General features: G+C 31.7%; 1 protein-coding gene across 1 annotated transcript; it reads right to left on the bottom strand.

The window, feature by feature from the left end:
• Positions 1–8,844: 8,844 nt before the first annotated feature.
• LOC145327714 (organic cation transporter protein-like) lies at positions 8,845–26,305 on the bottom strand. Its single transcript, XM_080171270.1, has 14 exons — positions 26,124–26,305; positions 25,407–25,463; positions 24,911–25,063; positions 24,572–24,664; positions 23,988–24,083; positions 23,638–23,727; positions 23,236–23,311; positions 22,927–23,009; positions 11,750–11,848; positions 11,103–11,276; positions 10,528–10,661; positions 10,069–10,186; positions 9,440–9,541; positions 8,845–9,010 (listed from the first exon to the last, which is right to left on the bottom strand). Exons 1-14 carry the CDS (start codon positions 26,243–26,245, stop codon positions 8,860–8,862), a joined length of 1,548 nt encoding a protein of 515 aa, XP_080027396.1. The 5' UTR covers positions 26,246–26,305; the 3' UTR covers positions 8,845–8,859.
• Positions 26,306–27,853: the final 1,548 nt, after the last annotated feature.

Genomic DNA, 27,853 nt, shown 5'->3' with positions numbered 1-27,853 from the left:
ATACAAATACATTTTTAGGACTTTATTATAGTGATGCTTAGCTTAGAACATTATACCTTACTACTACATGAATCATCATGCCAAGTCTTAATCGATAGAACGGGCTATTTTTCTTAAGGTAAACGTATGTTTAATGTAAAGAACCTAAAAGATAAATGGGCCGAAAAAATAATTTCTTCTTATTTTATAATTTAAGTTAATATATAACAAAAAGCCACTTAAAGTTAAAACAGGATTTTGATTCTTTGATTAACTTGCTTTGATATTACCACACCCCCCTGTCTGATGCGATTTAAAGTGACAATATCATATGAACAACACAAGTTCAGATTATTAGCAGGGATGGAGAGGGCCTTTGGGCTGCTTATTACACTAGTCTCCAAAGTTTTATAATAACGTTTTTTATCGTTTGCTCAACAACTTTGGGGGACTTTGTATTGAATTTTGATTGGTTAGTTCATTAAGTAGAGTGTCCAAACGTTTAAACTACTAATTGTAATCTATAGAAGTGGTAATTTTGTGTATCTTCATTGGGGATGTACATCAATTAATCGGTCATTGTCTTATCCCTTTATATCCCTGGATTATTAGGCTTCTCTCATTTGTTCACGGATAAGGAATAAGTATTAAAGAAAAATAGAAATCAGGGTGAGTTAATTGAAAGAATTAAAGTAAAAACATTCTCCCTTCAGTTGGCTTCAAAATTTTTAAACTTTGATTAGATGGTATAAACTAGCCTTGAAAAACTTTTTCATCAATAATTTTAATCTACAAATTGGGGTATATTTGTTTGTCATACTAGGGGATGTACACCAATGTATTTTCCATTGTCTTTTCCCCTAATATCCCTGGGTTTGTGTCTCCCTTGCTTATCCTATCCATAAGTAAACCATAACAGACTAGGATTCGGATTATTAGGCTTCTCTCCTAAGTTTAGGGATAAGGAATAAGTATTTAAGAAAAATATGATTCAAGGAAAGTAAACTTTTTTAAAAATGCAAAACTGTTTGTATTTCACATTTTCACACTTTCAAAGTAAAAGTTTTATCAAAGTCAAAACACCTGTAAGTATATAAAACAAGGATGATTATGTTCAGCAGAGAAATAACTAGCTAAAATTGTTTTTAATAAAACAGAAATTAAATAATAAACAATAAAATTAATAGAGTAGCTGTGATATAGAGTAGTTGTGCTATAGAGTAGTTGTGCTATAGAGTAGTTGTGCTATAGAGTAGTTGTGCTATAGAGTAGTTGTGCTATAGAGTAGTTGTGCTATAGAGTAGTTGTGCTATAGAGTAGTTGTGCTATATAGTAGTTGTGCTATAGAGTAGTTGTGCTATAGTGTTGCTGTGCTATAGAGTAGCTGTGCTATAGAGTAGCTGTGCTATAGAGTAGTTGTGCTATAGAGTAGTTGTGCTATAGAGTAGTTGTGCTATAGAGTAGTTGTGCTATAGAGTAGTTGTGCTATAGAGTAGTTGTGCTATAGAGTAGTTGTGCTATAGAGTAGTTGTGCTATAGAGTAGTTGTGCTATAGAGTAGTTGTGCTATATAGTAGTTGTGCTATAGAGTAGTTGTGCTATAGTGTTGCTGTTCTATAGAGTAGCTGTGATATAGAGTAGCTGTGCTATAGAGTAGTTGTGCTATAGAGTAGTTGTGCTATAGAGTAGTTGTGCTATAGAGTAGTTGTGCTATAGAGTAGTTGTGCTATAGAGTAGTTGTGCTATAGAGTAGTTGTGCTATATAGTAGTTGTGCTATAGAGTAGTTGTGCTATAGTGTTGCTGTGCTATAGAGTAGTTGTGCTATAGAGTAGTTGTGCTATAGAGTAGCTGTGCTATAGAGTAGCTGTGCTATAGAGTAGTTGTACTATAGAGTAGTTGTGCTATAGAGTAGTTGTGCTATAGAGTAGTTGTGCTATAGATTAGTTGTGCTATAGAGCAGCTGTGCTATAGAGTAGCTGTGCTATAGAGTAGTTGTGCTATAGAGTAGTTGTGCTATAGATTAGTTGTGCTATAGAGCAGCTGTTCTATAGAGTAGCTGTGATATAGAGTAGTTGTGCTATAGAGTAGTTGTGCTATAGTGTAGCTGTGCTATAGAGCAGCTGTGCTATAGAGTAGCTGTGCTATAAAGTAGCTGTGCTATAGAGTAGTTGTGCTATAGAGTAGCTGTGCTATTTAAATACATTCGTCTACAATTAAATGTTATGCAATCACTAAAAAACTAAATCAATGTTAAAATTTAAAAATATAAAAGTCTACATATAAGTTATTTGTTACTTCCTATTAGCTAATTATCATTTGAATAATATAGAATTTTCATTATCGAAGTGTCTAAAAGAAAACTAATTGATTTTAGTGAACGCGAAAGTGAAGTGATTGTTTTTTTTAACACCCTTTATAATACGAGACTTTTATAGACATTAACATAGTTTGGTAGCTAGGAGTTGATAAAACTGTGTTATTAAAAAATCAAGAAAACCAGAGATGAAATTAGTTTGAAGGAAAATTGGGTTAGGAGAATTGTAAGGGCATACAGGTTGTTTTCATTCCAATTTGAACTACAGTCTACTTTGCATAATTTAACTTTTCCACCAATAATTTTAATCTACAAAAGGGGTATATTTTTAACATACTAAGGGTTTTACATCAATTTATTTTCCATTGTTTTTTCCCTTAAGATTCCTGGGTTTTTATCTTCCTTTCCTAACCTATCAAAAAGAAAACCATAACAGACAAGGATTCAGATTATTAGGCTTCTCTCATTTGTTTATGGATAAGGAATAAGTATTAGGAGAAAATATAATTCAGGGAAAGTTAAATGAAAGATTTAAAGTGATGCAAGGACAGAATCTTGATGATGAAAGAATTGTTTATGTCATGCAGCGGGGTATGGGCTATTGGACTGTAAATTATACTAATCTTTTATAAACACATTATCTCATTCGTTGGTGTAAATTCTTGTGACTTTTATTATACCATGATTGGTTGGTAAAAACTAGCAATATCAAAAATTTTTATCAATAACTTTAGTCTACAAAATATTGAAATACTAAGGGGGGGGGGGGTGTTACGGGTGTACATCAATTTATCAACGTCCATTTTCTTTTCCCTTAAGATAATTTTCTAAGAAATTTAAAAGATTGTTAGTATCTCAGTTTTTATTTGCTGTAAAATATTTTCTCGTATTCATTCGAATCCGGTGGATAGGAACCGGTTCTCATCCATACGAAAAAACTATGTCTAGCATCGTATTATATCCAGCTTTTCGAATATAAAAATGTACAATCATAAGATTAAAACCATTTTTTTTAGCCCGTGCCTTCGGCACCTCGGGGCAAAAAAACTGGGTTTATTCTTATAATTGTACATTCTATATCCGCGGAAAGGCGTTTATAATACGATGCGAGAAATAACTATACCCAACCCTAGGTTGTAAAGTGAAAACATTTCTAATTCTAATTGATATGTCATCGGTAATTTAAGAATCATGTTAATCAGATCATTTCATCTGTTTTACAAATCAAACCGAAATCTATATACAAATTAAACATTATTTACAAACAAGTTGCTTTGCCCCTGGGCCCTACCCTCTAGAGGGAGGGCAGAAAAATAGAATAAAACCCCATAAAAACATTTACAAAGAATCCTTAAAAAGTACAACACATATGGACCAACAATTTTTTGAGATCTTTAGCTTCAGACAAATTATGGGATAATACTTTGATGTCTGACTGTCTGTCCGACTGAACAAAGTTAAATATCTCCAATCATAGTTGAATTGTTTTGAGTTCTGCTTTTAAATTGAACTTTCTACAAGTCTTCTGTTGACTTAAAGCATTTTGTCAGGTCGAAGAATGACACACATCATTGGGGATATACATCAATTTAGATCCCTGGTCCGGGTAAATTGCAACTAATGATAAAATGTTAAAAGCGAAGCTTTTCTATAATTAGGGTCGGTCCGTCCGTCACAGAGAGATAGCTCTTTTCATTAATTTAGGCATGTTAGAATTGTCCTATCGATTTCAAACTTTGCATGGTGATTCCTAAAGTAGTTAGGTACGATTTAGAAAGCGTAGCACCTCTATAAGCATTACCAGAATGTCCGTACGTTCATTTAAAACATTTTTTTTCTTTTTAACAACAAATTTTTATGTGATCTAATCATCCGATTGATCTGGTTTTTGGTATTGATTCCTGGGACAACAAAGTATGATGATATAAGCGAAGCAACTCTATAATCAAGTCCTAAAAATGTAAGTATGTCCATAAACATTATCCTGTATAAAGCAGTTTTTCAACAAATTTACTTACAATTTTGCTTCGACTCTTATACATTTTCTGATTATTCAGTTCTTACACTATACAAGTGTTAATGTCCGTATGTCTTACCGTTTCAGTGCTTCGCTTTTATGGATGTTGTCATCCTTGTTAAAGGTGTAATTATCACAAAAATTACGTATCAAAAACATATTTTCTATACATTTGTTTTATTTATATTTAGAACAAGGATGGTAACATCCACATGAAGCGTAATTTAGAATAATAGGCGGACATGGACAATCCTTTAAGAAATAAGAGAAGTAGTAATATAATAAAGTAACAGGATCTCTTTGTGTCCGTTTGTGTAATGAAGGAAATCTGTAACCGCTGGAACCGATATGGTTCTCCTTTACAATGTAGCTTCTCAAAAGACCTGGTAAGGTTCGTAAATATAAAAATAAAAAAACAGGGGGGGGGGGTCACTTTTCCTTTTGGAAACTAAAATAAATAATGGGGAGGTGGAATTCAACCTTATGTGCCACTAAAACCTCAAGAGTGTAGCCGCTAGAATCTTACATAGCCGCGAAGTAAATCCTATTTTGATATTATTAAATATATTGTTATGGAAGAACAGACAAACACAATGAATTGTAGAGTAAAATGAATCTTTACAAAAATCAGACGTCTATCTCAAATTCAGGCAAATTAAATTGAACACAGTAATAGTGTCTGACTGATTATGACGTAACAAAAAAAATTAGCCAATGAGAGGCCGTTATTGACCAATGGTAAAATTTATAGTGGCCTCTCATTGGCTAATTTTTTTTGTTACGTCATAATCAGTCAGACACTATTACTGTGTTCAATTAAATCTTATTAAAAACTGATTAGAACTTTTTAAATTATTTAGTAGCTTTGTTACAAAAATTTTATCTGAAGTTTTTTTTATGATTAACTACATTGTAATGTAATGAGTAATAATGTAAATTAGTTTTGTACCGGACGGTTAAATATTCCTTTCAGGGCTGTTAAAGCACTCGAGGGAAGGGGGGAGGTCGTCCTTTAACTTTTCATATTAGTTTTAAAAAGAAAGATATAACTTTTTTATTGGGGTTAGGGGCCCATAGAGTATTTTTAGTTTTAGGGGTGATTTATCTTTGAAGGGCGGAGTTACGCTTCTCAAATATAATTATAAATATTCCCAGGGCCTATAAGAAGCATCAGTGTAATGGAGAACCATATCGGTCCAGCGATTAGTGAGATCTTAAGTTACAGACACACAAATACACAGAGAGACATCCTGTTACTTTTTTTTACTTTTCTATATCTCTTTAACAAAATATCGCTAATTATTTCTCTTTCTTTTATCTTCTTTTTCTCTCACTTTCTCTCTCTCTCTCTGTGTCTCTCTCTCTGTCTCTCTCTGTCTCTCTCTGTCTCTCTCTGTCTCTGTCTCTGTCTCTGTCTCTCTGTCTCTGTCTCTCTGTCTCTCTGTCTCTCTCTGTCTCTCTCTGTCTGTCTCTGTCTCTCTCTCTGTCTCTGTCTGTCTCTCTCTCTCTCTCTCTCTGTCCTTCTCTCTGTCTCTCTCTCTTCATTTTCTCTTCTCTCTCTTTATTTCCCTCTCTCTCCTTTCATTATATTTTTCTCTGAAACTTTGAAAGACACTTGTTTATACCTGACTTCATATTATTACTCACAAAATTCCATATACATCCTTATTGTTGACAATGGTGCAATGTACAAACCTATGATTCTAAAGGGATAAGACAATGGCCGATAAACTGATGTACATACATAACCATTGATTTTACACAAAGTTACCCCTTCTGATGATTGCTATTATTGGTTGAAACATTTGGACACTCAACTTACTAAAACAATCAATAAAAATTAAGTCCTCAAAGTTGTCACCAATGAATAAGACAACGCTATTATTCAACTATGGGGACTAGTGTGATAAACAGCCCACCTTCCTCCCTGGCGCAAAGCTCTCAACCAAAAAAGCTATTCGGAAAATACCTACTGTTCGAGAGAATCTTCACTAAAAATTTCAGATAATTATCAAGAATAGCTGCTCAGAAAATCACATTATGTACGTACGGACAGACGGACAAAGCTAGATATAGTGTAAATGCTTATTGGTCAGTAAAAAGGGCTGTTGAGTCATTATGATTTGATCGACAAAGCCGTTGTAAAGATCCTAAATAACGATTATACAGACAAAAATAGTATAAATTTACCTTTAGAATCTTATTGTTTACAAAGAAGTCAGATTTTTTGTTTGACAGTAAAGATCTCGCTAACCCCTTAATAATTTAAGCTCTCAAGTTTAGAAGGCTTAATATAGGTCCCAGATGGTTTTAGGCAATTTTATTTTTTGAGTCCATTTTCTTCCCTACTATCAGTATAGGGTACTTTTTAATTCAATAAGAAATTGTCAAAATTTCCAAAAAGTATTCCGAATTTCCCAGGTTTAGAAAATTGAATGCATTCAATGGCGTGCACAGGATTTGGCTAAGGGTTATGTAAACCTTGAGAGGCGGCCTACCAAATATCAACTTCATGGAGGTTTTGACATCTCCCTACACTACTCTTATATTTTTTACTTGGTACCGGGTTGCCTTTCCTTTACTTTTGCAGGTATATATTATAGGGAAGCTTCTCTACTCTATAACTTATAAGACCAATCAAAAGATGAGCAAGAACAGTTATTTCCATAAGTATTCATTACAGCAAAAAAATGCGTCCTCTCGCTTTATAGAGTCTACTGTATAACACTGGATAAACATAGAATATACGTGGATATATTGAATGGGGAAAATTTACCGTCAATTTAGCTTGCTAATATGAACCTAATTTATTGGCCAGTTCGTTCTACCAGTAAAAGGGGAGGGGATATGGGGTAAATTTTATAGCATTATTAGCATCTACTCTATAAACTATTGTGACAAACCAACCAAAAGCACTTTGCATCTTTGCTGAAAAAAAATGTTCATAAAAAATTTATTAAATATTTACATTATAATATTAGCAACATGCTAAAATAACTTAAATCATATCAATATGATGTTTATTTGTACTATTTTCTTATTAGAATAATTTGTCTAATGAATTAATGTAATTTTTAAACAAATTTTTACAAAAAATGTTTATGATATCATAAATTTTAATTATTTGTCATAACAGAAATTTTTCTGTGGAACACAGTAATAGTGTCTGACTGATTATGACGTAACAAAAAAAATTAGCCAATCAGAGGCCACTATAAATTTTACCATTGGTCAATAACGGCCTCTCATTGGCTAATTTTTTTTTGTTACGTCATAATCAGTCAGACACTATTACTGTGCTCTTTGCTGTGTTCTTTTACTTTGTTGCACTGCACTGATTAAAGTTTGTCAGCTTTGATGATATTCTGTCTGTAAATTACATGCTTGTTTAAAAATAATTAGTTGCTTCGCCCCTACGCTCTTGGAAATGCAGAGTGTAATCAAGAAAATAGCCTAAAACCATCATTAGACATTAATAATTCTTACCTTGTACGTACAACCAATTGTAGAATTGTACATCATTGAAATTTTAAATGATTGCTAATGCTTAGATTAAGTTTTATTTGGGTAGCCATAATATTTTCATTATTTTATCCACCTTAACTTCATATTTTTTCTTAAAAATCTCCTTTCTTAAATAGCCTTAAACCTGCTTTTTGTTCTATCGACCTTGCTAAAAAAAATAAAACACTAAAAAAACACAAAATTTTTAAAGGAAGGTTGCGTGAAAATCAAAACTAAAACAAGGACAAGTGAACTACTTAAAAATACTCTATATGTAAAGTCATATACATCTTTGGTTGCTAATTAGGACCCTTATATTGGTCAGTTTGTTCAACTAATAGGAGGGGAAGGTATGGGGTATAGATGTTTTAGCCAGCTGCGAGTATAACTTTTTAAAAAGTTCATGAAAATCTGGTGCAACATCTATGTAATAATATATCGATTACTAGCATGTATTCCTAAAGTTGAATTTCTTATTGTCCAGGGCCAGAGCCTCCTCTACAGTATCTGGAAGAGATTGTTTGCAGGTTTCTGGCAGCAGGAAGGCAGCTAACCCACCTAATTTTATATATATACTTTCATAAGGACTGTATTTGATTTAAAAAAATTGGTTTCTTAAAAGTTAAGGTAATTTTTTAGAATCCTTGAATCATGTAGAATCTGAAAAGTTATTAATTGCTTCGTATTATACAGCTTTCCGTAGATATTTAATTGAAAATTTAAAAAAATAAAACCAGTTTTGTTAGCCCGGAAGGACCGAAGTCACAGGCTAACAAAACTGTTATCAATTTTAAAATTATTAATTAATATTCGTAGAAATGTATATAATACGAAGCTGTACATGATTTTTCAGTATGACTGAGAATCGGTTCATATCCAGCAGGTATAAATCAGTTGGAAAAAAGTTTTTTATTAAAGTACTTTACTTTTTATATTGCTAAGGACTTTAATAGATAAGACAAAGGGCAATAACTCAACAAAGTATAGAACCTCTGGGTACAGCTAAATCACCAACTTCCATGCATAGTATGTATTATTAAAACAATCAATCAATAATGAAGTATATTCCTAAACAGCAGCAGCAGCCCATGATGAGGAATGGGAGCAGAGGATCTGTAGCTGCCAACGAGGCTATGGTAGGGGCCAGGAGTCCTCCTATTCTTGCTGAGGTTGAGCATAAGCCAATAGCGGAATTCCTGAAAATTGACCCAAATAAAGGGTATTTATATCAAAACTTTCTTTGGTTGAATATAAAATCAAATAAAATTAAGCATTTTTGTATGTATAGGTTTATTATAGGGTAATCAGCTGAATCAGCTCGGCTGAATTAAATGAATAAATCAGAATTATCAAATAAATCAGCTGATTTACTCCATTATAAACAACAATCAAATCAGCTGATTGAATAATTATAAATAAGAAACAAATCAAGTTTATGAACAAAGACATCAGCTGAGCAACATCTTACTACAATCAAAAATAAATCAGCCGATTTACCTGTCTATAATCAACAAAGAGATCAGCTGATTTACCTTACTGTAATTAACAATAAATCAGCTGATTTACCTTATATGGATCATGAAACAGCTGATTAACTACAATCAACAAAAGATTAGCTGATTTACCTGACTGGAGTATGGAACATTTCAGCTGTGTACACATAAACAATAGAGAAAGCAGCTGAAGCTCCAAATTTTCCTGCTAAGGTCAGAGCAATGCTGATTGTTCTAAAAACAAAAAAAAATAGGTAACATTAAATTGTTTATTTGAATTAATCTATAAGAGAAATTTAAAAATCTATAAAAAAGGGGATAAATGGTACAAAGAAAGATCCCAAATGACGTCATATTAGAATTATGGACTATTCTGATATAATATAATTATCTCCTTTTTATAAACACTATAAAGAGCTTAATTTTATAAAGCTTATATTTCTAATTAATGTATGTGTCCTGCACTATCCCCATTCAGGAAAAGTTAATCAAAAGGGATTAAAATACTACAAAATGAATACCTATATTCTGAAGGTAGAAAAGCAGCCGGGATGCATATGTACCAGTCAACATCTGGCTGAAGGTAAGGATACTCTTACCTATATTCTGCAGGTAAAATAACAGCCAGGATGCACATTGTACCAGTCAACATCTGGCTGAAGGCAAGAATGATCTTACCTATATTCTGAAGGTAGAATAGCAGCCAGGATGATTGCACATTGTATTAGTCAAACTTTGGATGAAGGCAAGAATTATCTAACCTATACTCTGCAGGTAAAATAGCAGCCAGGATGCACATTGTACCAGTCAACATCTGGCTGAAGGCAAGGATTCTCTTCCTTCCAAACACATCCAGGGAAAACACACAGAATAGGTATCCTAAACAATTACTTTCAAAGCTAGGGAACCAAAACATTTGTAACCGTATTATGCGCTTTGAGATTCACAGAGCATCTATGCTTCTTCAAACATTTATTGTAAAAAGGAAAAATCTAAATAATTAGAAAAATGCTGCTTTTATTTGTTAAGCCTATTAAGCATACACTCTCCCCCTTTTTAAAATAAAAGGTAAATGTTAATGATTGCCCCCACAGAGTTAGGAAATAGGCCCTACATGGTTAGAGCCCCCCACAGAGGCTAGACATAGACAAAAAGCTACTGTGTAAATACCAAAAAACCCGCTACTTAATTTTCGGTCCATGATCTAAATATGTTTTAACCTGGAATTTCCATGGCAGCCGACAATGCCAATGACAGGAAAGGATCAGCTGTTAAACTTGTAGAGCTTAATCCCAGGCCATAGTAGCCAAGAGTTGTGACTGCCCAGTTCAAAGCCATCACCAGGAATCTCAACCTTTGGTTTTAGAAAAAATCAATATCATTTAAGAAAAAACTACAAAAGTATTTCTCTAAATAATATGGCTAGTTGTAAACACCCCTAGCCTCTAGTGAAAGGCAATAATGGTCAGGAAAATAGCCTAAAACCCCTTTAAGACATTTATAAAGTTTTCCTAAAAAAGAAATCCTTTGTGACAGCAATTTACGAAATTAGAAGTTCCTAAAAATAATCTAAAATCACCCCATAACATTTCTAGATTCTCAAAAATCTCAACCTCATCAGACCTGTCATTTACAAGATCTTGAGCATAATTGCTTTATACTTGGATTAATTTGACCTATGTATTGTTAATTAATATAGAGTTTTAATTCTTCTTATTTGAACTTTAATACTACAAGATGACAACAATTAATTTTGTCCAATGGCAATAACTCTTTAAATTCTAAATATACATACCTTAGCTTAGGTTGAATAATGATTGAAGAAATCTGCGAGGAATCAGCTGCAGTCTGTTCTTTATCATTCAAATTGCCGATAGTGTCATCATTATTGACTACTAACTCAGGAAGAACTACGTTGTTGAAGTCACCAACTTTGTTCAGAATTTTACAGGCTGATTCGTTTCTTTTCCTATAAAATTATATTCTGAGATTTTAGGTATCTTTTGGCCAGACAAGAAGAAAATTTAATTTAATAAACATGGGTTTTCAGAGATAAAGAGTTTTAAAAAGGTAAATTTAGTTTTTTACTTCTTTTGGGACACCCAATTATACCTGACAATATGAGAAAAATGCAAGTTTTACAAATAAAAGTCAAAGGTCAGGTAAAAATGCAAGGAAGAATTTGTTTATATTCACATTGTGCTTAAATATCACTGCATGACAAAAAGGATTGACATAATTTGCATGCACTTGAAATTGGGGTTGTGTACTACAGTGATCAATAAAAGGATTAACTAACTTTATACCAATTCCGAAGCATAGCTTCTATTCAATTATCACTAATTGATCATCACTAAATTTATATTCATTTTGCACAAGAATGTTTATCAGCATAGGCAGCGCAGATATTGCTAGAAAAAAACTGTGCCCTACTACACTTACTTTGAAAGGAGCCATCTAATGCTCTCAGGTATAAATGCAAGGTAGAATGGAAAGATGAGGAATGTTGCTGCCAGGGTGGCCTGATGCAGTCTCCAGTCTCTAAAAAGATGAGTAGGATAATTATATCATACAAAAAGTTGTTGTCAAAAAGTTAAAAATCAGCATGTTTTAAATGGACGAAGGGACTTTCTGGTAAGGATTACAGAGATGCTACTCTACCTAAATCGTATCTAACTGTTAAAGGAATTATCATGCAAAGATTGAAAGCAATAGGACAATTCTAATGTGTCTAAATTAATAAAAAGAGCTATCCGTTATGACTGTAAGTACAGCAAAGATTTGCTTTAAAAAATAAAAGGCATTTTATTCTTGAAATTATCCTGGAAGAGAAAAACCCAGAAATTGTATAGAAGCTGGTACACATAATTAGAAAACTATAATAATTTTGATCAGACATATGTCTACTTGAAATCAATCCAATATATCTTTGACGATGGAAATTTGAAACCCACGGGTCAATATTTCTCAGATATTCCCCCTATTTACGAACGGTCCAAAGTCGTTGATAATAATTAGGGAAAGGGTTGAAAATGGACATGAAACAGAAATATTAAAATCTTTTCTAAATTTTTACGATCCTGAAAGTTAATATTTACTGATATTTTCCAATAAATTTTTTCGTTCCGTCAAAATTTGGAAAAATAGCCAATATAGCTGTCTAGAAAGAACACGAAACCTCTACACCTAATATTTTCTCAGTGTTTTTTTTTACTTTTTATACAAATTTTTTTTAAAAATTAAATATTGATGAGTTTTTTATTTTTATAGAATGAATTATAAAAACATAATATTGGTTGATTGGTTTTTGCGATATCAGAACCATATCAGTTTTACTTGTAAACAATTCAATAAATATGAAAACTTAGATATAAAATTTGTATAATAGATAAGACTTTTAAATAATTTATTCTCCCCTTTCTTTATTCCAAAAATCTCGATTTTTCTTTCATTGTCATATCCTAGTATTTATTATGTGTATTTGTATTGTGTGAGTATGTGTGGGGGAGGGGGTTGTAAACAACTTAGGAGATAAGACAATGGATGATAATCTTGTTATCCTTGTTTTATTTAGATTACATTTAATAGATGCCTATTGAGTATAGGACATGTCAAAACATAAATACAAGGATATTTTAATTGGTTGGTTAAAACTAGCAGTGTCTTCACTTTTTAACCAAGTGAAAATTTTAAATATTACCATTGGGTATATCTAACATTGGCTCAAATAAAAGTAAAATTTAATTTTTGTTTCTATAAATGCTCATATTTAAACTTCCTATTGCAAAGGATTATGGGGGTGGGGTGTTCACAGAGATTTTACCCCCCCCCCCCATATTCAATTGAATATGATTTACTTTACTACCATTCTCCGACAAAATAAAAATAGAAGGTGAAACAAGGACTATAAAATCTAAAATAATACATTTAGATAGTTCTTAGAAGCGAAGCTCCTCTATATAAGACAATGAGCAAAAAATTTATTTACATCCCCAAAGATAATAAACTAAATCACCCCTTCTGCAGATTAAATTTTGAAGTCAAGTCAAGATTTAATAAAAGTCCCCAACGTTTTTGAACCCCCCACCCCCCCTACGGGGAAATGCTAATAATTAGGACAATTCTAACATGCCTAAATTAATGAAAAAAGCTATCCATCTCATTCGTACGGAAAAACCTAGCTTTTAAAAAGGGAAAATGAAGGAAACCTCCAAATAACACCTTTATACAATTACTATATTATTACGGGATAAGACAATGGACGATAAATTGATTTAATATTTTATTTTTAATTGTAGAATTTCTTTGCTGTTTACAATGAGCAAAAATTTAAATTAGATAAAAGAATAGTTATTTCTCGCATCGTATTATAAACGCCTTGCCGCGGATATCTTATGATTGTATATTTTTATATTCGTAGAAAGCTGGATATAATACGATGATAGACATAGTTTTTTCGTATTGATGAGAACCGGTGCCTAACCACTGCACCGGATTTAAATGAATACGAGAAATAATTTTAAAATACTTAAATAAATTATTAAATAGAAGTATATATATTGGCGTTTTCACTCGAAGTACCCAATTGTGCAGATAAACTCCCCTTCTCCCATAAAATTGAAAACAAGGGGTAGCGAAGCTTTTCTGTAATTAGGGTCGGTCCGTCCATACGTCCGTCCGTCCGTAACGGATAGCTTTTTTCGTTAATTTATGCATGTTAGAATTGATTTTTGGTTTTCTGATTCATGGGACAACAAAGTACAATATTATAAGCGAAGCAACTCTATAATCAAGTCCTAAAAATATAAGTATGTACATAAATATTATCCTGTATCAAGCAGTTTTTCAACAAATTTACTTACAATTTTGCTTTGACTCTTATACATTTACACTCTGATTATTCAGTTCTGACATTATACAAGTGTTAATGTCCGTTTGTTCTACCGTTTCAGAGCTTCGCTTTTATGGATGTTGTCATCCTTGTTTTACTATAAATATATTTTTTATGGAATAGGAATCAGTATTTTAAGAATAAGATAAAGAGGATTATTATATCTATTAAAAAATTTATGTTATAAAGGGTAAAAGGCAAAGCTTTGATACTAATATTATGCATGGTTAAAAAGTTAGATATTTTAATAGCTTTATTCAGTGGTCTGTTTATTTATATGTCCATGAAATTTTGTCTTGTAAAAAATCTGGATCAGTTTAAAATCCAATGGCCGGCTCTTATGGTTTAAAATAAAAATACTCTAATTTTGATTTAGCAACAAAGCTTCGTTAGTACTTGACGTCATCGTTCTTGTCTATATAACAAGAATGGTTATATTTTGACTAGCAGCTAAATTTGTTTAATAAAATTTAAAGCTGTAATTAACGCTGTTTGATACTACCATTTAAGCTATAAAACAGGGATGACATAAACTCCCTAAACTCGAAGGTCTGGGACGGTAGGATAAACGAATATTAACAATTGTAGAGTGTCAGAACTGAATAATCAGAATTTAAATGTATAAAAGTAGAGACAAAATTGTTAGTAAATTTGTTGAAATACAGGATAATGTTGAAGTACATACTTACATTTTTAGGAATCAATTTTAGAGATGCTTTGCTTATGACATTGTACTTTGTTGATATGATAATAATTAGGGGAGGGGGAAGAGTTGTGAAATATTAACTTTATGAAAACAGAAATATATTTTAAATTAAAATTTTCCATGACTCTATGAGTCTATACATGTTTGGCGTGGGGGGGGGGGGGGGTAATATTATAAGAGATTAAGGAAAAGCTTTTAGTTATCTATCCAATAGGGGTAGGGATTGAGTATAAAGTATATCTGACATGAAAAATATATCTTCTAACCGGTTTGTGGCCATTTCCCTCTCCCCCTTTATGGCCTGAAAATGGGGAACACTTTTGCTTTCATGAAAAATCTTAAAAATGGTTTCAATAAGTGGGCTCAAATTAACCCCTTAGCTGACGATAACGTGAAAAGTCTGAAATAATTTATTTTAAAAATGTTTTTTTATTTTCATTTGGGGTTTATGGTTTTTAGTGTTGTTTTTTACCATTGTAATAAGTTTTTTTGTATTCATGTGATATTAATGAAATTTTATAAAGAGACTACCAACTACTTTAACTAGCTATGTTTAAAATTTCATCGATCTACATTGAAAGGCTAACGAGTAAACGACACTCAAAGACAATCAACATTTTTTATTTATTAGTATAAAAAAAGACTTTTTTAAACGTAGTACCTACGGACAAAGATTGCATAATTAAAGGGATTTAAACGTAAAAATCGATCACGAAGCATAAAAGAACTGCAACTCTCATTTGTCTAAAGAATCTACACAAAAAATTTCAGACTCCTATCGTTATTTTAAGTGTTTTTTTTTGCACAAAAAGTTAACGTTAATTTTGTGAAAGGTAAAAAATAATTGATCTGAAATTTAAACGTAAAACCTAAGAACAAAGATTACATAATTATAGGGGTTTAAACGTAAAAATCGATCATGAAGCATAATGGAACTGCGATTTTTATTTGTCTAAGGAATCTACACAAAAAATTTCAGACTACTTTCTTTATTTTCAGTGGTTTATTTTTGCACAAAAAGTTAATGTTAATTTTGTTACAGGAAAAAAATAATTGATACTAAATTTAAACCTAGTAAATTAAAAAATCTAGCATAAATCATGCCATGTGGGTCTGCCCCCAACCCCTTATCCCTTAGCAATAAATGAGGTCCATATTAGCAACCTAACTATACAACATGTTCTACCTTGTAAATATTTCCATGAATGAGGGATCTTTTTTTTTTTTAGTATGGCTTTGCAACCGATAAATATCTGCTAGAATAAAATCAGTTCTCAGCCATACTGAAATGCCTCATATTACATGCAATTTTCTCTCAATTATTAAACCTATAATAAATAAGGCAAATAATATTAAATCAGGACTAATTGGTACCCAAACTTTTATAACCATTAGTGAACATTGGACTGTAAATTACATTTGGTACCCAAAGTTTTATAACCATTTGTAAACATTGGACTATAGATTACATTTGGTACCCAAAGTTTTATAAACTATATATGGCTATATCCGCTAGATTGGAGTCGGTCATCAGCCATTCTGAAATGCATCATATTACAGACAATTTTGCACAAACATTGTTAGTGATTTAATGGCTATAGAATAGTGGTTTTTAAATTGTATTTTACTTTTTTTTATGTTTAAAATCGTTCAATTTAATGATACTTCTCAACAAATATTATTAGTAATTTAATGGCTTTAGAATAATGGTTATTTTAATCGTTTTTATGTCATTTTTACGTTGAAAACCGTCCAATTTAACGATACTTTTTAACAAATATTATTAGTAATTTAATGGCTATAGAAAAATGGTTTTTTAAACCTTTTTTATTTACTCCGTTTTTACGTTAAAAGCAATCCAATTTAATGATACTTTTAACAAATGTTGTTAGCAATTTAATGGCTATAGAATATCAGTTATTTTAATCGTTTTTTACGTCGTTTTTACGTTACAAACCGTCCAATATAACAATACTTTTAGTAATTTAATGCTATAGAATAATGTTTTTTACGCCGCTTTTAAGTTAAAAATGATGCTTTTTGACTTATTAAAAAACATTTTTTTAAGCTGTTATTTTGATATCTTTTAACTTAATTAGAATCAGTTCTCAGCCATACTGAAATGCATCATATTGGATATAATTAAATATCTAGGTTTACATCTCGAATATTATGCTAATTTTATTATAATGAGGGATAAAATCTTTTCATCATTTTTAGTCTTTTAAAATCGCTAGGATTTGTAGTTGCACCTAAAAAAAGAGCGAATAATGAGATTTTCCTTTTATTATTGTTATTATCATAAACCGGTTAGAAGATATATTTTTCATGTCAGATATACTTTATACTCAATCGGGGTAGGTAGAGGGGGGAAGGGTCATATCATACATGTAAGATGATATGGGAAGGGGTGTTAATTATATCTACTGCTGTTAAAAACAAAGCTTTTCTATAATTGGGGTTGGTTTCACGTCCGTCCGTCTGTACATCTAGAACAGATAGATTAAGAAAGTGGAACAACTTTATAATATTAACTTATAATTCTGTTTATACTTATACATTTATATTCTGATTATTCAGTTCTGACAATCTACAAGTGTTACTGTTTGTTTGTACTACTGATTCACTTTTATGGATGTTGTCATCCTTGTTGATAAACCCTCCGATTTCCTTTATTTGGCTAAAGTTAAACAGAGTTGCCCCCCCCCCATATTCAATTGAATATGATTTACTACTATTTTCTGCCAAAATAAAGGTAAAAGGTAAAACATGGACAATAATAGTTATTTCTTTCATTGTGTTATAAACGGCTTTCCGCGGATATAGAATGTACAATTATAAGATTAAAACCAGTTTTTTTAGCCCCGAGGTGCCGAAGAAAAAAACTAATTCTATATTCTAATCTCCCTCCCCCCCCCCCCCCCAAAAAAAAGTTGCTCTTAAGAATTCATTTGTAGTTCAGGAAGGGAGCAGAGAAAATAAGAACGGCTTGCTTTTTTCCTATGCCTTGTAAAGTAAATCATATTCAATTGAATATGGGGGGGGGGGGGTTAAAAAACCCTGTGATCACACCCCACCCCCCATAATCCTATACAATAGGAAGTTTAAATATGAGCATTTATAGAAACAACAAGGATGACAACATCCATAAAAGCGAAGCGCTGAACTGGTAGGACAAACGGATATTAACACTTGTATAGTGTCAAAATTGAATAATCAGATTATAAATGTATAAGAGTTGATGCAAAATTGATTATAGAGTTGCTACGCTTTCTAAATCTTACCTAAGTAATTCGCTTTTAGACAAATCACTCAAATTAAGCAAAGAAGACTGTATTTCAAATTGGAATAAAAACAACCTGCATGCCCATACAATTCTCCTAACCCAATTTTCCTTCAAACTGTTACAAAATGCAGGGCAAGAAACTAATTTTATCTCTGATTTTCTTGAGTTTTTAATAACACAGTGATTCCTGTTTTTCTGATTAATTTCTAGCTACTAAGCTATGTTGATGTAAATAAAAGTCTCGTACTATAATATGTAATTCTGTATGTATATGTCTTTTCTTTATGAAATACATATCTTTAAAACAAAACAAACTTTCATGTGAGACAATGTTAGATATACCTTTGTAAGAATGTGTTTCTAAGGACCAATTTTTAAAAGCGAAGCTTTTCTATAATCAAGGCCGCTCCGTCCTTTACTGATATCTCTTATCATAATTTTCTTTTCTATAATTGGGGTTGGTTGCACGTCCGTCCGTCTGTACATCTGGAACAGATAGATTTTTTAGAATTTTTAGAATTTAGGCTTGTTAGTATTGTTCTATTGTACAATTTAGAAAACATAGCAACTCTATAATATTCACTTATAATTTTGTTTTTACTTAAACATTTATATTCTGATTATTCAGTTATAACAACAGACAAAATACAAGTGTTAATGTTTGTTTGTACTACCATTTTGCTTTTAAGGAAGTTGTCATCCTTGTTTTTTTATCTCTCATTTTATTCTTAATCCTCTCCCTCCCCCAAAGAAAATATATGTTGTTGACCCGTTTAAGATGACCCCTTCTTAAGTTACAAACCCCTTCCCCCCTATAATCCTATAGTCAATTTCATCATCGATTCGTGGGATAACTGTTAAAGAGGGGGGGGGGGTGAAGTATTATCATGAGAACTTCATAAAAAGGAGGGAAATTTAAACAGTATAATGTAATAATGGAGCATGTATGAGATCTAAAGGGATATGACAATGGCAGATATATTGATGTACAACCCCAAAGATGATACACAAAATTACCCCTTCTGTAGATTACAAATGGTGGTTGAAACGTTAAGACACTTATTGAACTAACCAACCATTATTCTTCAAAAGTCCCCAAAGTTGTTCGACAAAAAAACTTTGTGGACAAGTGTAATAAACAGCCCAATGTCGTCTCCCTCCCTGGTATAATATAATAAGGGAAGATGTATGTAGCCTTGATGTGCATAGGTCTTACAAGTTTTCACCAAAAATTTTAGCTTTCCATTTTAAATAGTAGTCAGGAAATTTATGTTTCCCCTTAGCCATACAGATGGACAGACGCACCAAGTTATTTCTAGAGTAGCTTTGCTAAAAAAATATAACATTAAATGATATTTAAAGATTTTTTCATAACAAATTGTTATAATTTAACGAGGGCTCTAAAGGGATAAGATAATGGCAGATATATTGATGTACAACCCCAAAGATGATACACAAAATTACCCCTTCTATAGATTACAATTAGTAGTTGAAACGTTAGGACACTTATTGAACTAACCAATCATTATTCTTTGAAAGTCCCCAAAGTTGTTAGACAAAAAAACTTTGTGGACAAGTGTAATAAACAGCCCAATGTCGTCTCCCTCCCTGGTATAATATAATAAGGAAAGACAAATGTAGCCTTGATGTGCATAGGTCTTACAAGTTTTCACCAAAAATTTTAGCTTTCTACATTAAATAGTAGTCAAGAAATTCATGTTTCCCCTTAGCCATACAGATGGACAGACGCACCAAGTTATCTCTAGAGTAGTTTTGCTGCTATAAATATAACATAAGATGCTATTTAAAGGTTTTTGTATAACAAATTGTTATAATATAACGAGGGATCTAAAGAGATGAGACAATGGCCGATAAATTGATGAATATCCCAATTTATGATACAAAATGTAGATAACAAATAGTGGTTGAAACAGATGGACACTCAATTTAATCACCCAACCAATCACCCAATTCATTAAAAGTCCCCAAAGTTGCTAAGCTAACGAAAAGAAAATGTTATTATAAACTTTAGAGACTTTGGTTTACCTCGTAATTACCTCGTACGGGCGGAATTACAGTCAAGGACCTTATCAACTTGATGTACTGTCCAGGTCCTGGTCCAGCAATCCAGGAGAACTAAGGATGACTTTAACGCACCCTTCTCTGTCCAAACAATATTAGGTTAAGTAACATCCATCAGACAACCAACTCTCTGTGGTGCATGACCTTTTTCTGAGAAGTCCCAACTGTGCATGGTAACAAGTTGCGCCTGTTTTATATAAAAAATAAAAAACCTTCATTTTATCATAAAACGAGCATCTGGCTAATTTTTTAATATGTTAGAGATTTTTTCATGCTTAACAACTTTGCTTTTATATTTTGTTTTGAAAAAATCATTTTAAAACCGGTTTATTTGGGCTTGAAAATTGATGTACCTAAAATCGCATATTTTTTTGTCCAAAAATTTAAATCTAGCCTAAAACCTGCCCAAATTGATTTCCTCTGATGGTATATGATAACCAAACATAAAAATATAGTTTTTAAAAAAATCGAAGGCTATGAAAATTTTAAGAAGAAAAAAAGCACAGTACCCTACCTTAACATTTAAAAAAATCAATTTTTGACCAACTTACGTAAGAGATAAAACAATAACCAATGATCCTAGAAGGCTAATTTTTTTATATGTTGTACTCAAAGCAATTCCTAACAACTTTGCTTTTCTATAAAAGTTGAAAAAAATCACGCTAAATATCATTTTTTTCCTTCGTAAGTTCGTATGGTTTATAAATTTCTTTAAAATGCAAAAATCTAATATTTTTTTATTTAGCGCCTATATGAATGCTCATCTGTCATTGGTTAATTTGTTTACCGCTGAAATTTTCTATTGGTTAATATAGTTTAGGGGTGTGTGAGTTTCTCCGTCAAAAGTTATGCTAACTCTCTCTCTCTATCTCTCTCTCTCTCTTTCCTTCTAACTCTCTCTCCCTCTTTCTCTCTTTATGTTATTCTCTCTCTCTCTCTCTCTGACTCTCTCTTTCTCTTATTATCTCTCTCTCTCTCTGTCTGTCTCTTTCTCTCTGACTCTCTCTCTATCTCTCTCTGTCTGTCTCTTTCTCTCTCTCTCTCTTACTCTCTCTCTTACTCTCTCTCTCTCTGAATCTATCTTTCTCTTATTCTCTCTCTCTCTCTCTCTCTCTCTCTCTCTCTTTCTCTCTTTATGTTATTCTCTCTCTCTCTCTCTCTCTCTCTCTCTCTCTCTCTCTCTCTCTTTCTCTCTCTCTCTCTCTTTCTTTCTCTCTCTTTCTCTCATTCTCTCTCTTTCTCTCTTTCTCTGACTCTCTCTTTCTCTCTCTCTCTCTCGTTCTCTCTCATATTCTCTCTTTCTCTCTCTCTCTCTTAATTGCTTAACTACTCAATATTAAATTGTTAGGGAAGCTAAGTATTGTTGTATGGACAGGTTTCAGGCTATTTCTTTTTATTCGATTCTATCTATCTATGGGTTTATCTATCTATCTAAAAAGAACCTAAAAGTCTAATATATTTAGTAAATTTTATTTCGGAATTGTTTAACGAACATACTTCATTTAAGATTGCGTGATTTATTTCAGAAATAGAAATATACAACGTAAAAATTTATTATTTTTCAAAATCTAGTATTTATTTACGAAGCACTTCGTAAATAAATATTAAGAAATTTGAATATTTAGAAAAATATAAATAGGGAGCTATTTGTGAACGAACGGAGATGGGAATGTATATCATATTCTTGAAATAGAATTCTTGGCGACGTTAATTAATATTCCCCAATTTCAATATTATCATGTCTCTAAATTCCCTTTTGATTTTTCTCGAAATACGATACGTTTAGGGTTTGGAATACTTAATATTTTAAATATGTAGTAGACACATCATTGATTTTGATTATAGGTAAAATTTCTTGGCTAGTAATCTAAAATAAAAAAACCTTAGATATTTTTTAGAAATGTTATACTTATAGGACATTGATATTGACATTTGATATAAAAAATATCTAATTTTTTCCATGACTTAATGCCTTTACTTACAAATCAACAAGGATGACAACATCCATATGTAGCGAAGCACAAACAAATAAATAAGAATTTAAATTAGTTGTCAAAAGCATGTATATTAGGGAAAAAATCACAAAACCTTTTCAACATTTGTTTTTAATTTCTTAATATTTATATTTCAGTACTATGACTAACAGACTGACTGTCAAAGTAAATTACATACTGGATGCTCAAAACAACGGGAAATTTAATTTTTATATTTTTAACTACAAAAATTTTAAAAAACGGACCATAAACACCAAAGATATGAGGAAAAATGTGAAAAATATAAAAATAGCCTAAAACCTGCTTAAAGGCAGTCTGACCGTCATAGTTGTTTTCTTGAAATGACAGGAAATTTAATTTTGATATTATAACTGAAAAAATTTTGGAAATTGGACCATAAACACCAAAGATATGGAGAAAAATCTGAAAAATACAAAAATAGCCTAAAACCTGCTAAAAAGCGGTCCTACCGCCATAGATGTTTTATAGTTAATTGTGCTCCTTAATAATATAAATGTTGTCAAAAAATGTCAGCCTTTTATCTTTTACAGGAGCCGAGAAAATCACGTTTCCCCTAAACTAAGACGGACATACGGACAGACGGACATTTCAAATTATAGAGTAGCTTTGCTACTAAAAAGATTTATATAATTCTTTTACCTGACAAAATATCCAATAAAGACGACATATAGTTGACCCAGGGCAAAAGGAATCTGCATAGCTACCCCACATCCTGTTCTAGCCTAAATAAAGACGACATATAATTGACCCCAGGCAAAATGTGCCCGTATAGCCACCCCACAACCTGTTCTAGCTCAAATAAAGGCAAAATATAGTAGTTGACCCAATGCACAGGGTATCTGCATAGAACTCTATCGGTTTAGTGGTTAGCAAGGTCTTAATGGAAAACAAAAGACCTTTACTGTTTCTATAATAGGAGGTTCTCTTATAGAAACTTCAAACACCTACCTTAGGTCCTACAAACTCTAGAGCTATTACAAAACATGTGATAAACAGTCCCATGCCTCCAAATGAGGTTAGAAACCTTAAACAAAGAATAGTTAGTTATTTATCGCAGTGTATTATAGACAGCTTTCCCCGGATATTAAAGTGAAACATTATAATATTAAAACCAGTTTTGTAAGTCACCAGGGGCCAAATTAGGACTGGACTAATCATTCAGATACTTAAAATCAAAATAAATCGTTGTAAATAAATTTGATAGGTCGAAAAGATGTGGGAAAAAATGTTTCCAGTCTGTCCATACATAAGTACCTTTTCTGTTGAAAACAATACTAAAGTTACCTCTCAGTCGGTCATATCCTACATATATGTTTAGAATATGCTACGCTGTTAAAAAAAGATTATTACCTGAAAATAATGTATGACTCAATATTGAATGCCAATGAACAAATGATTGATCCAATAGACAAAAATAGAGATGATATGAGGAAAGCAATTCTAAAATGTTCAAATCATAACTTTTCAATTAAAAACCATGATTAAAGTAGAAGGAAAACTATTTATTACTTTAGTACCCAAAGTTTTACATTACCATTTTCTTATTCGTTGGATTTACAACTTTGGGAACTTTTATTAAATTTTGATTGGTTTGTGCATTAAGTTGTGTGTCCTATTATTTATAGGAGTTAATTGTTGCATTATCATTGGGGATGTACATTAATTTATACTCTATAATTAAAGTTAAGATGATTATTTGCCTGCGACCAAATTTATCTCCCAGCCAACCAAATGACATAGATCCAAGTAACATCCCAAGCATGTAAACTGTCTTGCTCACTGTTTGAAGATACATTCTAAAAGAAAGGAAATAGTTTAAAGCACGGCAATAATCAACAGTTTCTTAAACTTTAAAACTTTTAAGGAAAGAATCTACAACAAAACTTCATATAAAACTGGTGCCCAAAGTTTTATAAACAGTTACTTTCATTCGTTGGTCTAAAAACTTTTGATTAATTTGTACAAATTAGCACTGTCCAAGCTTTTTCACCAATAATTTAATAATTTTTTGGCAGTATTTGTTTTGTCAAATAGAGAGAAAACACTATAACTATTAGTTTGTAGATATGACTTTTACTGGAAAAAACTTTTTGTGAAAGACAATCATGGTGTCCTTACCCTAGGATATCCTTGAGAACGGGTTGCACTACTAGATCTTATTGTAGTAAAACTCTGAGCCAAATTTTGCTCAATGCTGTGCATTGTTAAATTGTCATACGTTCTTTAGACAACTAAACCCTTTTGATTGCACGACCTTTCTCTTAACTGTGCATATAATCTTTACCTGTCGCATACAAGATCAAATTCTGTGACAACTGATGAAGAGAACAAGGAGGTGTCATACAGAAAAGTGGAACACTGGGTTTCATTATCTGCCCTACAATAACAGATAAATTATTACTTTGATGTTGCACCAGATTTTCATGTTCTTTATTAAAGTAAAACTTGCATCAGGCTAAAAAAGTTTCCACCCTTATTCCCCTTTCCCCAATTAGTATAGCCTGCTTTGGGCCAAGGCATTCTCTTCCTCTAACTAATGTATAACCTGACAAAAAGTGCAATTTCTAACGTCTTTAGTTATGATGCGATTTAGACTGAGATTCGAACCCATGGCATGGCTTACCTGTAGCAGGTATCCTGTGACAAGCTGGCAGGAAAGGTTGTATCATCCAGACACAGGTAGGTGGGGCTCCACTCCATGTAGAGGGAGGCATAGGCACCAGCCGCCATACCACAGGCTGGTAACCATAGTCCAAAATACAGCAACTTTTGAAACCTAAATGTTCAAGTATTTTTATTTTGATAGGCCGATAGAAACTGAACAAAAAGACATTTAACTTTTAATTTTTTAGAATTTAGATTTAGAATTAACAATACTTTTTGTACTAATAATGTTTGTAAGATGATTAAAATGAATCAAAAAGATGTTGGTTCTAAATACAACTGCACTGTATGACTACGATTTTTACTTAGCTTCTAGGGTCTCTATATTACAAGGAGAAGATGAGAATAATAACTTAAAACAATCCCAAGGCTTAAATCAGAAAATAAAATAGCATTAATCCATCCCAGAATCAATGTGAAATATATCTAAAATTGAAAATCTTTATTTACAATACCTGCCAAAATGACCCAATTGTGATAAGACATTGTCCAGTTCTTCGTTTATATTTATCCTGTAAACAATTATTTCATTTTATATATTGTTTAAATACTATTTAGCTTATTAAAGAGTTCAATCAAATGCTTTGTTTAAGTCATAATTGAAAAACAAATATTTTTAAATTTCTTGGATAGATATTTAGGTTATTTTAAGATAGATGAAAAGGTTCAATAATTGTAATTATTTAATTTTTATTATTTGTACGAAAGTTGAATTTATGTTAAATTTTGTAAGATTATATATATCTTTTGAATTAACAGATTAAGTTTTTTTTTCCTTTAAGTGCTGAAACCTACTTTCTTATTAGTGAAAATAAATAATAAGGGAGGAGGGTGGGGGTGGATAGATTTATTCCCTATACCTAAACCATGCAGTGTACCCTAACCCTGTTCTTAATATAACCTTACTTAACCTAATATAAAAGTCAATCAAATGAAAAACTGAAAAAAATGAAAAATTTATTTATTTTGTAAAATAAGAGGGAGGGGACTCTATGCCCGGAAAGGCTCTTTGATGAAAATTGCCGATTTGACTTTTTGTTGAAATTAAACAGACACAAAAAATACAGAAACGTTGCCAAAAGAGCAGTCAAATCTGACTGCGGCTGTTTATTTCTGTTTTAGCTACTTTTATTTTTCTTTAAAACATTTTAATAATAAAATTTTAAACTTACTTTTCAGTGGAGGTTTGAGAACTTATTGTAATATCATCATTTTCATAATTAGACTTTCTTTCAGCTAAAGATTCTTTATCTATATACTCAATATGTTCATTAACATCACTTGTATCTTCCATTGTACTGTAATTATTTTAAATCTGAAAAGTAATACTCTTCATAGTATGGCTTATAAAACGATTAACATCCTCTGGATTAGAACCGGTTCTAAGCCATACTGAAAAATCATGGATAGTTTAGTACTATAGCGAACCTCGTAAAAGTGTCGAACTATGACGTCAGAAAAAAATAACAATTAACCAATGAGAAGCCAGTATTCACTGTAATTGACCAATGGTAAAATATATAGCGGTGTATCATTGGTTAATTATTAATTTTTTCTGACGTCATAGTCAGACACTTTTACTGGGTTCTACTATAGCCAGTTTTCTACGAATATCAAAATAAAATCAGTTTAATTCGATCGGGCCTTCGGACTCTTGGGGCTAACAAAATTATTTTAATCTCTTAAAAATTATGTTAATATCCTCGGAAAGCTGTCTATAATAAGATACGATAAATCACTATTCTCTTCTTATGTGCAATGATAAACTAACTTTGCACTTGGAAAAAAATCTAGGAAAAAAGGTTCGCTTTACATGTACAGTATCTTTTTACAACAGTCGCAGGGATTTGGAATCACAAGAAAAACTTCCTTGCTTCTAACTTTTCTACAAGACAAATACAAAGGAGTCTTTATATATATATACATAAATTAATTTTTGATTACATTTACAGCATGCTATTTTACAATAATAAGCAAAAAAACTAAATTATTTGTGTTAATATTGAACTTTTTGACAGAAAAGGACTAATAATTCTTACAATAGCATTATATAATTGTTATCACTAAATGAAACACAATATAAGTTAGTTTTTAAACAAGTAAAGATAGTTTTTCTGCAGTTGCTCCATCACTGTCCCAGTTTTTTAGGGGCTTGGCAGTTTTGCCTTTGCTTGGCCATTAGATATAATCTAGATACAAACTCTCTAAATCAACCAATAGGAAAAAATTGAAGGTATAATTCAGACATATTATCGGCCCTTAAGTGTACAGATTTTGTTACGAAAGAGCAATTTGTTCGAAAATGGGTCAGCTTTAATTAGTCGTATTTCTTAAAATACAGCTTTTCTTGGGTAAATTAAATCATGTACAATTTTTACCTCGTATAATTTGAAGCATATGACAAAACATATATAAATAAGTCAGCATTGATTAGTTGAATTTCTTAGGTTAAAGTTATCTTTAACAAAAAAATAACAAAAAAATATCAAAGGTTTGCTACAATTTCCTTTTAATTTTGACGGATTATAGGGCCAGTTTAACCATCTAGATCTACTAGCTTCATTGCCTAGCCCTAGTGTATAAGCAGCCGGTATATATTCTCGGAGAAAGCTTTACTATGACTTTAGTTTTATGTAATTTGTAGTATTATGTGTTGTATTTTTATATTGCGTCTTTTCTTTAACCTTTAATGCTATTAAGTTTAAATATTCAAAATGTTCTTCTGTGATTTAATGCAAAAATGTTCTATAATTTCGGTTTGTCCTGAAAGAAATGCTTTTAATTAAATCCTTACTTAAAAGTAACAGAATCATTGACTGTCTGTCTGTACCGAAGGATCACAATAACTGCAGAATCGATAAGGTTCTCCTTTACAGTGTATCTTCTCATACTTCCTGGGAAA

This window comes from Acartia tonsa, chromosome 9 (genome assembly GCF_053477335.1).
Source record: "Acartia tonsa isolate MP-2025a chromosome 9, ASM5347733v1, whole genome shotgun sequence".
Classification (NCBI taxonomy): domain Eukaryota; kingdom Metazoa; phylum Arthropoda; class Copepoda; order Calanoida; family Acartiidae; genus Acartia; species Acartia tonsa.
The sequence above is the reverse complement of the archived record's forward strand: the minus strand, read 5'-3'. Positions and strand labels throughout refer to the sequence as shown.

What these genes read in the sequence shown, in the direction of transcription:
- LOC145327714 (XM_080171270.1), bottom strand. Translation starts at nt 26,245, where the DNA reads ATGGAAGATACAAGTGATGTTAATGAACATATTGAGTATATAGATAAA. An exon ending in ATTAGATGGCTCCTTTCAAA is followed by an intron (nt 11,277 to 11,749) that starts GTAAGTGTAGTA and finishes ATAATTTTATAG; the next exon opens with GAAAAGAAACGAATCAGCCT. An exon ending in GGCTGCCATGGAAATTCCAG is followed by an intron (nt 10,187 to 10,527) that starts GTTAAAACATAT and finishes GTAATTGTTTAG; the next exon opens with GATACCTATTCTGTGTGTTT.